Genomic DNA, 14,714 nt, shown 5'->3' on the forward strand with positions numbered 1-14,714 from the left:
AAATTTTCAACAAAAAAAATAAAAAAATATATGTCATAAAATGTCAAAGTTTTGATTTGATTTTTTTTGGCAAAATTTTCCCAATAATAGAAATTTTCTGTATTTGTACCAAATTTCTTGAGATTCTTTGAACGGAAATATAATTTTGATCATCAATACATTGTTTCTGGTAATGATTCCAATATTTTGAATCAAAAATGTGTACATGTCATCGCTTTAATTTTTGAGTTATATACAAACATGTGAAAAAAAATGAAAAGTTCATATATATTTATAAATTCATCGATTGTTTAATGTTTTCTTTTGATTGTGCAGGAATGGTAGTTGAGCGAAAATTGTAGCTGGTATCACTAGTAATCGAATGATGTATAAAAATATATAGGTCATCGCTTTGAATTTCAAGATATTTACGATCATTGTGAAAAGTCTCATCTTTTCTTGGATCATCTATCTACAGTTTTCATTATAACTTTGGGTAGACAACCCTATTGTTAGTTTTTTTCAGTGCATTTTATTTGTTGAAGTAGTACCTTTCCAATGGTGAACAAATTTTTAAAATCGGTTCACTAACAACAAAGTTATGACTCGGTAAAGTTGAAATATTCAATATTTTCTATGCGACGTTTATGCCAAAGGAAAGAAAATAGGAAACAGATAGGGCATATTGGGCGCGTGAAAAAAACTTGGAACGGGAAAAATCAAATTTTCATTGGTTTTCCTTTACCAATCGTCTGCTACAAAGTTTTGGAATCAATCTACGAACTTCACAAAATTCGAGTGTGTAAAATTTGTTGAGATTCGTTGAAAAACAGCTGAGCTATGACAGCTCAAAGTTACCGTTCCAACTTTTTTTGAGGCTTGGTATTTGGAGTGTTAAATAATTTTTTTTTTAGTTGGATCTCGTTGTCACCCTTTTTCTAGGGGGAGAGGAGCTTCCATTTCCCTCCTGCGAGGATTGAGAGGCACTTCGTTCGTGGTTCGTCTCGTCATCCATTGCCGCATCGATGGCATTGTTGTTGGTTTTATTGCTAGTTGCTGGAGATGCGCCTTGTTGTACATTGTTTGCAGTTGCTGGTTGGTTGGATGGTAAGTTGTTAACTGCAGGCAATGTACTTTGTTCTATAGGGGATACGTTGGATGGTTTCGTTGAAGGGATGCTTCACTGTTGTTGGTGACTGTTACAGGTGTACTGGGGTTGCTTAGGGTTGGTGTGAAGGAAGCACCGTTGTCCTTTGTTGTATGTTGTCTCCTTGTCCAGTTTATCACATGGCCATCTGATTGTCATAGGTAACAAGTGATTTGCACGGAATTCTTGTATCTTGACCGAACATCACATAAGAAGGTATAGGCCTTTTAAGTCTATGCGTAATAAACGTACGTCATTTAGAATATCGGGGAAAAAATTCTTCCACTTTTCTTTTTCGATAAAGAGAATCTCTCCGTATTGGGATATAGTTTTGCGAATATAAGAATCGGTGACGCTTGAGTGAAGATCGTGCACACTCACTTCTATAGCACTATCATCCATATATACTGGAATGTTGTACCTAATATTCTCGTGCTCCACAAAGTGCACATTGTTATTGTCTTTTGCGAATTGAATTGCATCCAACTCTTTATAAAACTGGATGTAAACAACATTATTCGTCTTATTGCATTGAAGTAAATGCACACGTTTAATGTCAAGATGCATTTGCTCCTTAAGCAAACCTTCAAGTTCTCGTATCGAAGGTCGAATTTTGCACTGCCTGAAGTCAACAACAATTGTATTTTTTTTTTTTTTTTTTAATAACTATTTATTGGAATATGCAATGTTGCAAATATTCTTCGTGTAACTAATTCATTCACGCTTCCTCGCTGTGATTATACTACTTTCGAATATGCCAGTCTCGAACAACGTTGAACTATTCACTGCTCGAAAGAGAGAAGGGTGCAAAAGGAATAAGCAATAATCGTAGAGAACCCGAATATACTAATACATTCTTCGCTGGTGGTATACATCGTACATGTTCGTTTTATACATTCGTTTGTCATTCGTTCATTTATTTTATTCTTCGAGTTGGATCGAATAGCGTCACGGTGAAGATCGTTGGTTTCCATTCTTCGCGAAGCATTCTTCATCTAATAAATTCATCATATCTCGTTGGGTAGCAGCAATGGGAGAATGCTGGAATATGGTTCATTTCATACACATAAGACTATGGGAATAGTGCGGGGGGAAACATCTTAATTTGCATGTTTCAAAGACAGCATGAACGATCATCGCGAATTAGGTTTGGCGATGATCGCTGTATGAATATTTGTTCGATATTCGCGTTAAGTCATTCGGGGGTATGTCCAATGCGAATAACAACTGCAAGGAATAGATATTCGTGCGAGTAACGAAGCAGCGTCGGCTTCGTTCACGCCCGAATATACGGACAAGTCCGAATACCAGAACGATTATCGAACAAAGGAGAACGAAAGCGAGCGATGATCATTGACATTCGTTGTATTTTTGATATTCGAGCAACATTGGGAATATGAGTTAAAATTAAATTATTAAGATTTAAATTGGGTGTTCAGCCACAAGTGGTGACTTTTCAGCCCTATTATATATATGATTTGGTTATTACCATGAGGACATTATTTGCTTCCGCAATTCTGAGATTTTTGTGTAGGGAAAATTCTAAACCTACTTGTATTGTGTAATGGGGAAAAGGAACTTATATACTAACTTACTAACTAATACAGAGAGCGAATTGATTCAAATGAAGATTGCGTCGATTTTTGTCGGAATTTGCTTACAATATTATGTCACATTACATCTAATGGTTCTATATTTGTGAGACTGTGTAACTCATTTGTACTAAACCAGGGAGGACGCTTCAAAATCATTTTCAGAATTTTATTCTGAATTATTTGAAGCGTTTTCTTCCTGGTGGAACAACAACTTGACCAAAATGGTACTGCATAAAGCATGGCTGGTCTGAAAATTTGTTTATAAATTAACAATTTGTTTTTTAGACAGAGCTTAGAATTTCTGTTTATAAGAGGATATAAACATTTAATATATTTATTACACTTTGCCTGGATTCCTTCAATGTGATCCTTGAAAGTGAGTTTTTTGTCATACGTTAAACCTAAGTATTCTGCTTGATCAGACCATGTCAATTCCAAGCCATTCAATTTGAGAATGTGACTATTGTTTGGTTTAAGAAAAGAAGCTCTTGGCTTGTGAGGAAAGATAATTAATTGCGTTTTTGCTGCATTTGGTTTAATTTTCCATTTTGACAGATAATCACTGAAAATATTTAAACTTCTTTGTAGGCGACTGCAGATCACTCTTAGATTTCTACCTGTGGCTAACAGACTTGTGTCGTCACAGAATAGCGATTTCTGACAACCAACGGGTAGATTTGGAAGATCAGAAGTGAAAATATTATACAAGATTGGAGCTACACTCGAACCCTGCGGAACACCGGCTCGTACGGGTAGCAATTCAGATTTACAATTCTGATAGCTAACCTGAAGAGTACGATCAGTTAAATAATTTTGAATCATTTTGATCAAATAAATAGGAAACTGGAAATCAGACATTTTTGCTATTAAACCTTTGTGCCAAACACTGTCGAATGCTTTTTCTATGTCTAGAAGAGCAACTCCAGTGGATAACCCAGAAGATTTATTTGATTTTATCATGTTCGTTACTCTGACAAGTTGATGAGTAGTTGAATGTTCATGACGAAATCCAAACTGCTCTGGTAAAAAAATTGAATTCTCATTTATATGAGTCATCATTCTCAACAAGATAATTTTTTCAAAAAGTTTACTGATAGAAGAAAGTAAGCTAATTGGGCGATAACTTGATGTTTCTGCTGGGTTTTTATCAGGTTTTAGGATAGGAATTACTTTAGCGTTTTTCCATCTTTTTGGGAAGTAAGCTAATGAAAAACACTTGTTGAAAATTTTAACCAGGAGTCTCAAGGCAACATCGGGAAGATTTTTAATAAGAATATTAAAAATTCCATCATTACCAGGAGCCTTCATGTTTTTGAGTTTCCTAATAATTGATTTAGTTTCATCAAAATTCGTCTCAATAATGTCATCGTGTGATAACACTTGGGTTGAAATATGATCATATTTCAGTGAGACTTCATTTTCAATAGGACTCACAACGTTTAAATTAAAATTGTGGACACTCTCGAACTGCTGAGCAAGTTTTTGAGCTTTTTCACCATTTGTAAGAAGTATTTGATTTCCTTCCTTGAGAGCAGGAATTGGTTTCTGAGGTTTCTTAAGAACCTTAGAAAGTTTCCAGAAAGGTTTAGAATATGGTTTAATTTGTTCAACTTCTTTAGCGAAATTTTCATTTCGCAAAAGAGTAAATCTATGTTTAATTTCTTTTTGTAAATCCTTAACTATGTTTTTCATAGCAGGATCACGAGAACGTTGATATTGTCGTCGACGAACATTCTTCAACCGAATGAGCAGTTGAAGATTGTCATCGATGATAGGAGAATTTAATTTAGTTTGAGCTTTGGGAACTGAAAGATTTCTAGCTTCGATAATATAATGATTCAAATTATCAATTGCTGTGTCAATGTCCGCAGAATTTTCTAAAATAGTTTCATGATCCACATGATTTTCAATGTAAGATCTGTAATCCAACCAATTAGCTCTATGATAGTTGAAAATAGAACTAATTGGATTAATTATAGCTTCGTTGGAAAGTCTGAATGTTACTGGAAGATGATCTGAGTCAAAGTCAGCATGAGTAATCGGTTCACTACAAATGTGACTTTGATCTGTTAGAACCAGATCAATTGTAGACGGGTTTTTCACGGAAGAGAAACAAGTAGGATTACTGGGATGAAGAACTGTGAAGTAACCAGCTGAGAGTTGATTATGAAGTATTTTACCATTACTGTTATTTTGCCTACAATTCCATTAGCATTTAAGTCCCCTATTACGAAAAATTTCGGTCGATATCTTGTAAGTTTTTGCAAATCGCCTTTAAAGAAATTTAATTGTTCGCCGGTGCATTGGAATGGCAAATATGCTCCAGCGATGAAATAAATTCCATGAATGGTTTCAACTTCGATTCCCAAGCTTTCAATAACTTTAGTATTGAAAGAAGGTAAAATTCGATGTTTAATTTGCCGTTGGACAAAAATGGCAACTCCACCACCCATTCCAGTAAACCTGTCAAATCGATGAACCACATAATGTGGATTACTTTTCAATTTGACATTTGGTTTAAGAAAAGTTTCTGTCACAATGGCAATATGAATTTTGTGAACTTTGAGAAAATTATAAAATTCATCTTCACTCGATTTCAAAGATCGAGCATTCCAATTTAAAATATTCAAATAATTATTTAACATCACTGTTAAATTTTAAATTCATTATAATATTATTTGCAAATTTCCATCCGATTTGAAATGCTTCAAAAAGTGATGAAGTCGAATTCATTTGGATGATCATTTGAAAAAGTTGATCTTGTAGGTAGATCATTTTATTTTCAGTTATATCGCCTAAATCGACTTCATTTAAAGAAGCGAATGGCATTGAAGGAATATTTGTAGGTAGACTGCCATTAGAAGAAGATGATTTGGCCGGTCTACCTATTAATAAATTGTTTTCGTTAGAAGAAGAACTGCAAGGCGGTCCTGTGTTTTGATTATTTACATTAGAAGAAATAGGTGATAGATTTCTACCTAATATACCAGCATAACTGACATTAGAAGAAGATGATGACGAGGTCGATCTACCTGTCAATAAATTGTTTTCGTTAGAAGATGAATTGGCAGGCGTACCTGTTTTTTCAGGTATGTTCTGTAAATTTAAGGTCGTTGATTTGACTTGTTGTCGAAGCGAACGAGCGTTTAAAATTTTTTCCCTGACAGGACATTTCAAATAATTGGATTTATGATTTCCATTGCAATTTGAACATGAAAATTTATCAGTGGTTTCATTCATTGGACAAACGTCTTTCGAATGCGATTTACCACAATTCAAACACCGTATATCCATATGACAATTTTTGGTTCCATGACCGAAGCCTTGGCAACGACGACATTGCGTTAAGTTTGCAATACGATTATGCCGTTTATAATGTTCCCAATGAATTTTAATGTGGGAAATGAAACGTACTTTTTCTAAAGTTTTCAAATTGTTTACATCACTTCGATTGAAGTGTATTAGGTAAAGTTCATGGGAAATTTCAGAGCGTGGTTAGAAGTACCATTCTCTCTTTTTTCATAAGTATTATTTGGGAAGGGGCAAAACCAAGCAATTCTTTTAGTTCATTTTTAATTTCATCAATACTTTGATCATTTGATAATCCTTTCAAGACAGCCTTGAAGGGTCTGTCTGATTTTATATCATATGAATAAAATTTATGAAGTTTCTCGGACAAATATCGAATAAGACGTTCGTAATCTTCCAATCCATCCACCAAGACTCGACATTCTCCTCTTCGTCCGATTTGAAATGAGACTTTTACTTCCGGGAGAAAAGTAGAAAGCTCAGTACGGAATGCTTTGAAGTCGGAAATCATCACCGTCACTGGTGGCATAGATTGATGTTTCTTCCCAGAACGACAAGCGTCCATTTTGGGAATTTTTGAAGAATTTTCTTCTATGTCGCTACAATCGGATTCAGGAAGAATCTCGTAAATATTGTTAGACGGCATAGGATCAATGGAAGGGAAATCCGTCCGTTGTCTTTTATTTTTACATTCAGATTCTATAAGATCGTGAATGTTATTAGAAAAATGTTGAATAACGGATTGTGATTTATTCCGTATTGAATTATTTTTAGCCTTAGGCTTGTTGCCTTTCCGGTTGGACGCAGGCATTTTTGAAATTAATGAAATTTTTAATTAAATTAACTAGGCTAAATTAGTCTTCGATTAGACTCCTAGCTAGCCTTAAAAAAGGCTGATTAATTTCTTAGTCACTCTAATATCACTCTTTGTATCACTTAGTCACTCTAATATCACTTAGTCAGTGATTCAGGTAGCCTTGAAAAAGACTGAAGCCTTGAATCAATGAAACTCTAGGTAGCCAGAAAAAAATTCCAGGAGCCAAGAGCTATACGCGTGCGGTGCGAACGACTGTTCAACACCGACTGAACAATTGTATTCTTTCGTGTCGGCGGTAGCTTGTGTTCGTTTGGTTGACTCATTTTCGAGGTCTGTTGTTCACTACACAATACTGTACTTGGTTTCTTCTGTCCCCAACGTAAGCGGTTTTGTTTTATCGACTGACTTGGATGAGATGTAAAACCGAACTGTGGATTTCGGATTGTTTAGTTAGCTTAAAAAAGGCACGACTGAGACTTAGCGATTGCTCAAAAGAACTGCACGACCGAGCTCAACCCAGTTGCCAGTTAGTTAATATTTTCATCGATCTTATATACGCTAATTTTAAAGTGTTCATTAACAACTTTTCGATTGTACTAAACTACACTGTACATAACAATCTCATCTAGAATAGAATGAAGAATTTTGTCTAAAATTCAACAAGTAACAAGTTATGTAAGTTTCAATTTAATGCGAAATAAGACCGCACAATCCAAGAGCTAAACGTCTTAACTAACTAGCACATAACGCACCGGATGAAAATTTGTTGCTAAGACTCGAATTAGCCACAGGACAAAGCCACAGGACAAAGCAATTCGAATCTCCTAAAAAATCAAATACTTGGCATTACATTCCTTTTGTGGGATTTGGCCTTTCTGTTTCAACAGATTCATAGCGTACAATGAATGAATCCTTCCAGGTTGGGGCTAGAACATATGACAACTGGCCTGTAAGACCGGGGCCCTATGCATTCTACCGTCAATAAACAATGCTCAAATACTTCTCCAACATCCGGTATTACACACGATTTTATGATATTTGCAGCAGAACAAGAAAAGTGAAAAAAGCAACTCCCTTTAATCTCATGATCTTTTTTTTTCTAATTATTACCGGGCAAGGAAAAAATCTGAGATGGTAACCCTACGGCGGGGTAATGAGGGAAGTATAATTTAAAAGCAATTCCCCAAGACAATAGTCTCAACGCAATACATGGAAGTAATCTACTTTCAATTCCATAACTCAGAAATGAGTTAAATGAAAAATTTTAACAGTTTAGTTCATGCAAAGATACAGTAAATTTTAAGTTTGAAATGTTTCGTTTGGATCACTCCATCACTTCCCCAGATTCGGTCTTAGAAGCACAGTAAAAGGTCAACACAGCTGATAAAATATTCAACGATGATGGTAATAATGATAATAAATAAATTTGCAGTTGATAACCTCACTTACTCTGCTTCGTCTAGTGCAAACGGTAACAAATTGCTATCGATTGACTATAATTATGATTCTCTACAAATCTCGCCCAACCGAAAAAGGAACGTTTTCGATACTCCAAGTCAAGCTGCACGGTAAGAACAGCACAAGGATCCGCTCTCCGCTTTCGATGCAAATAATATGCAAACTTACGCGATGGTGCGAGTGGTTTTCCTAAGTAGATAAAATTATCATATCGCTTGCCCTTTCTCCTGTTGGCCACGGTAGCTCTATAGTGTCTGGGTTTGGGGATATCAATGCTGTTTTTAGCCGATCGTGGAGGACTTTATTTTGTCCCTGCGGAGTGGTACGCAGCAGCATCCGAACCGAAAGTGTACATTAAATGAGCTTAAGAGCTAACGGAACGAGCGAGAAGTCATTATTATGGATGCGCAAAGCACGATTGGAATCATAAATGAGGATGACGGGATGGGAAATGCTGTGCGATAGTGAAATGATCAACAATATTGGCGTTATGTCACACATGACTCAGACATGATACTGTTGGCCAAGACAGTTTGAAATTTCCGAATAAAAATTCAAAAACTTTTTGATATGTGTGTCATCCTGTGTACGTTTTTTTTTTGCATGCCGTTTTGCTGTTCCGAAACTTGGTGGCATTGAAGTTTTCCAAATAAGACACCAATCTCTCGTATGGTGCCGGTCATATCCGAAGAAAAACTTCACCAGTGAACGCCTTTTGGCAATAGGGAATAACTGAAAAACAGCTGCCAGCAGTACCGTACAATCTGCCGGCATCACATGTTTCGGTGCAACCCAATAACCAAACCCATGATGGCGAGATGCCGATGCGCACGGAACTCGTCCGCCGCGAACAGATTTCAGTAAACATTTGCCCAACTAAATCTCTAGCCTGCGATTGCGGTACAACAACTCAGTAGCAATAGAATTTGTCTAACAACAAACTGTAACAACTGCACCCCCTGAAGAACCGATGGTCCCATCATGTTATAGCGAATTCCCGCGTGTGCTCCACCCCGATTCCGTCAAGTGTCTGTGTTTCAAGTGTCTGTGAAGAGGCGCACAAAATGTACATAGACTTTAATTGGTTAAACTTTTTCAACAACGACTATTGTTTCGCTAACTAATTTAATGTTGTATCCGTTTTATTTGCAGCGAAGTTGCAAACTTTAATAGTATTTTGCAAACAACAGTTTACACATTTTGCTCGAAAAGGGGTCTATCAAACAAAAAAAAACTTGTACGGTTCATGCTCAAAATGCCAGATGACACTGTCTTCCTGGTAGTTTGAAGTATAAATTATCTAGATTCTACTGAGGTGTGGAATGAAACTTGAATGGGTTTCACTGTCATAGTGAAGCCCCTCGTCGCCCTGATGATCCTCAAATGCATCCGATTCTCTCCGTATGGGCAAAGCTAGTGGGATGCAACAAACGAGATTTACAATGTTTCCCCCCAGGCTGCAGCAGCGAGAAAATTTTCCAACGAATAAAACTTTTCACATTTTGACTTTATGCTACCAGTGCACTCTCGACTACGGAGCCAAGCCGGATACCTAACCAACATCCGTAGCAGTAAAATTTAACCGGTTAAGGATTTAAACACCTCTGGCACAAATCTCCCTAGCTATGGTAGACCAGTAAGCCACTCAAATGAAGTGGAACATCGGTGGAAGAATTAGGGAAACAAAATATATGCACTTGCACCTGAACTCAAACGGCTTTCAGCTGCAGGAAAGGACAAAAGAAGAAGAAAAAAACCTGAAAGATGTGCAATTTTGTGCTTTTGTGGTCCTATAGTTCCAGCTCCCAATATTTTTACCACATTCTCAACTATCTACGAACATCAAGTACCGTGGTTTGCATTCATGTTCAAACTTTATTCTCCGTTTCAGCTCCGCATGAGATCTCCTATCTGGTGCTCAGTCAGTCACCCGCCTTCCACGCCCGGCGGGCTGAAGCAGTGAAACAAAGCATCCTGGAACAGCAGTCCAAGTTGGCCAAGTTCAATGTAAGTAAATGCACTGGAATTCGCTACCGGCGAGGATGGAAAATATTTAAACTTTCAAAATATTTGCTTTAAAATGTTCGTAAGACTCAACATTTTTTCATCGACAATTAGCTCAAATCATGTTTGAATAACGTATAGCTTATTCGGAAATAGACTCATTACAAAAAATTTAGAAATCACCGTCTGCATTCTAAAAAAAAGAAAACATTGCGCATTAATATTCTGACACTAAATCCAGCGATTGAATTTACAAGATTAATTTTCTCAGTCAATCACAATATAAATTTTTTGTTCCTCATTTTCCAACTTTTTTCAAATATTTTTGAAAATCATGGAAAAATTTTGTGTTCAATGTTGTTATCTTGGCGAGTATAAAACTACTCTTAAACATAAAATAGTAATAAATTGAAGACTTATCCAAAAAAAAGTAAAATAGCGCAAAAAGAGCAATGAATTGGGAACTTACGAAACATAGGACAATTTTAAATATCGTTTGTTTGATTTGATGTGTTGGAATAGACAGAAAACCCATAACATTATGAATCAAGAACCAAAAAGAAGAAGAAAGGAAAGAGTTAGCAGAACAACGGTTTCCAGACATTCAAAATGAAAGCTGAACAACTAAAAAACTAAAAAAACTAAAAAGCTGAAAATCTTAAAAAACTAAAAAACTAAAAAACTAATAAACTGAAAAACTAAAAAACTAAAAAACTAAAAAACTAAAAAACTAAAAAACTAAAAAACTAAAAAACTAAAAAACTAAAAAACTAAAAAACTAAAAAACTAAAAAACTAAAAAACTAAAAAACTAAAAAACTAAAAAACTAAAAAACTAAAAAACTAAAAAACAAAAAAACAAAAAAACTAAAAAACTAAAAAACTAAAAAACTAAAAAACTAAAAAACTAAAACACTAAAAAACTAAAAAACTAAAAAACTAAAAAACTAAAAAACTAAAAAACTAAAAAACTAAAAAACTAAAAAACTAAAAAACTAAAAAACTAAAAAACTAAAAAACTAAAAAACTAAAAAACTAAAAAACTAAAAAACTAAAAAACTAAAAAACTAAAAAACTAAAAAACTAAAAAACTAAAAAACTAAAAAACTAAAAAACTAAAAAACTAAAAAACTAAAAAACTAAAAAACTAAAAAACTAAAAAACTAAAAAACTAAAAAACTAAAAAACTAAAAAACTAAAAAACTGAAAAACCAAAAATCTAAAAAACTAAAAAACTGAAAAACTAAAAAACTAAAAAAACTAAAAAACTAAAAACTTAAAGAAATAAAAAACTAAAAAACTAAAAAACTAGAAAACTAATAAACTAAAAAACTAAAAAACTAAAAAACTAAAAAACTAAAAAACTAAAAAACTAAAAAACTAAAAAACTAAAAAACTAAAAAACTAAAAAACTAAAAAACTAAAAAACTAAAAAACTAAAAAACTAAAAAACTAAAAAACTAAAAAACTAAATAACTTAAAAAGTATAAAACTACAAAACTAAAAAATTAAGAAACTAAAAAACAAGAAAACTTAAAAACTGAAAAACTAAAATCTAAAAAATAAACAAAGAAACTAAAACACTAAATAATTGAAAAACTAGACAATTGTTCAATTGAAAAACTGAAGAACTGAAGAACTGAAGAACTGAAGAACTGAAGAACTGAAGAACTGAAGAACTGAAGAACTGAAGAACTGAAGAACTGAAGAACTGAAGAACTGAAGAACTGAAGAACTGAAGAACTGAAGAACTGAAGAACTGAAGAACTGAAGAACTGAAGAACTGAAGAACTGAAGAACTGAAGAACTGAAGAACTGAAGAACTGAAGAACTGAAGAACTGAAGAACGGAAGAACGGAAGAACTGAAGAACTGAAGAACTGAAGAACTGAAGAACTGAAGAACTGAAGAACTGAAGAACTGAAGAACTGAAGAACTGAAGAACTGAAGAACTGAAGAACTGAAGAACTGAAGAACTGAAGAACTGAAGAACTGAAGAACTGAAGAACTGAAGAACTGAAGAACTGAAGAACTGAAAAACTAAAAAACTGAGAAATGAAGAGCTGAAGAGCTGAAACTAATAAACTAAAACACTAAAAAATAATAAATTAAAAACCTAAAAAACTAATAAATTAAAAACCTTAAAAACTGGAAAACCGAAAACCTAAAAATTAAAAACCAAAAAAATTGAAAAACTAAGAAACTAAAACCTCAAATATTTATAAATTGAGAAACTGAAAAACTAAATAATTGTATAACTGAATAACTGAGAAACTGAAAAACTGAATAACTGAATAACTGATATAAACTGAATAAAACAATATTCAAAAGCTCTGGCTACGGAAACTCAAAAACAAGAAATCAAATTGAAGGAACACAGAAAAACCGTAAACTAGAATTCAATTTTTTTAAAGTTTAACCTAAGAAAACAGAAAATTTGAAAAATACACCACTATTACACAATAAACACAACCATACGAAAAGAGAAGAACAGAAAAACTAATTGCAAATTGCAACAAGAAACTAAAACACTAAAACACTAAAACACTAAAACACTAAAACACTAAAACACTAAAACACTAAAACACTAAAACACTAAAACACTAAAACACTAAAACACTAAAACACTAAAACACTAAAACACTAAAACACTAAAACACTAAAACACTAAAACACTAAAACACTAAAACACTAAAACACTAAAACACTAAAACACTAAAACACTAAAACACTAAAACACTAAAACACTAAAACACTAAAACACTAAAACACTAAAACACTAAAACACTAAACACTAAAACACTAAAACACTAAAACAATAAAGCACTTAAACACAATTCGTCAACGCGAAAAATAAAACACCAACACACTGAAACTCTAATAAACATGAATACGAAACACAGGAACTTAAACACATATAAATATAAAAACACAAAAATACCAAGTGATAGAAATATACAGATACAATAAAACACAAATACACATAATTGCAAGAAACACAAATGAATAAAAACTCAGGATCTCGTGAACTCAAAATTATTCTGTAGAAAAAACACTTGCAAATAGAAAAGACACAATAATTAAGAAACAGAACATAGGAAAAACATAACTACAGATATTACAGAAAACAGTAAAACATAAGTGTGGTGACCCCAATTAACAGGAACAAAACGTATAACAGAACGTTAGAACGAAAGAGTGTACAGAATTTCAGAAAATTTTACAAAAGGGAGAAATAAAATCGAAAATATAAGCACCCAGACAGCCCAAGTAGCATGTTAAGTTGCTGTCCTGTATTTTTCTACTGATTGTGCAATTTATCAAGTAAGTTTATATTACTATGCTAGTAACTGTTGTGTTATGGAAAAAGCGCTATTTTCTGTGTTGTGCAACATATTTTTAAGTTCTTCTGTTATTACGAACATTTATTCACAATGATTGTGCAACTGATACAAAACTCATGCGTCGATCCCATCACAGAAGCAGTAATAAAATCAGCAAAAAACAATTGTGAAACTCGTGAAATGTACAAGAAATGGAATGACGTTTACAAAAACATAACAAACCTAAGTTCTAATTAATAAGTTTCACATTTGATTTTCAATACAACTGCTCTTAGCACAAACATGGATCTTGTAAAATAACCTGCACATGAAAAATGATAATGCTACATATTGTAGAATTGATCTTTTGTGTTTTTGTAAATGAAAAATCGACAACGAACTGCTTTTTTATGGTGAAACATGTATTCGTACGCATGAAATTTTCAAGCGCCTTTGAATTAACGTGTTTTGATAATTGTGCACCAACTTCTGTGAAAATAACAATCTATTATTTTTAAAGAGAATCATCGGAATGGTGATTAAAATACTTATATTCAAGCATACTTAAAATTTCCAGACGGTTTTGATAAATCTAATGTTTTATTGAACCTGAAAAATCTCGAAATGAATTTTTCTTCAATCTTTTCCAATATGGCATCGATAGTAACAGTGAGTTGAATAGAAAATGGTTCACGCAACGTAATGATTTATATTATCTAAATAACGGGATATATTAACATGAGAATATTTCAGAGAGAAATATTATACGTTTTGTTTTTATTTTGAACAAACTAGTTGAATTAAGTAACAATACAGTATAAATATTAATCTGAACGGGCCCGACATTTGTGATACGCACTGTAGGTATTATTTTGGCAAGCCCATGTGTTGGAGTTGTACAAACAAGTTGCACAAACAGTATCATGAGAGTAACTTTGATGAACTTAACTTTTCGTTCAAAAGTGATGTCAGATCTGCTCATTATTTCAGCAAAATTAAAACCAAACGCAATTGTTCTGATTAAGTTTTGTTTTCATTGCGTATGTAATGTTGTATTTCCGCAACATTTATGATAATATTCTAA

General features: G+C 33.5%; 1 protein-coding gene across 5 annotated transcripts in view; it reads left to right on the forward strand.

Moving 5' to 3' along the window:
• Positions 1–14,714, forward strand: part of LOC131429910 (beta-1,3-glucosyltransferase) — a 75,742-nt gene that overhangs the window by 48,011 nt on the left and 13,017 nt on the right. For all 5 annotated transcript variants that reach the window (XM_058594362.1, XM_058594361.1, XM_058594360.1 and 2 more), the window contains exon 3: positions 10,197–10,312. In XM_058594362.1, the coding sequence (XP_058450345.1) occupies positions 10,197–10,312 (116 nt within the window). The remainder of the gene's footprint in view (positions 1–10,196; positions 10,313–14,714) is intronic.

Source organism: Malaya genurostris, chromosome 2 (genome assembly GCF_030247185.1).
Source record: "Malaya genurostris strain Urasoe2022 chromosome 2, Malgen_1.1, whole genome shotgun sequence".
Lineage (NCBI taxonomy): Eukaryota > Metazoa > Arthropoda > Insecta > Diptera > Culicidae > Malaya > Malaya genurostris.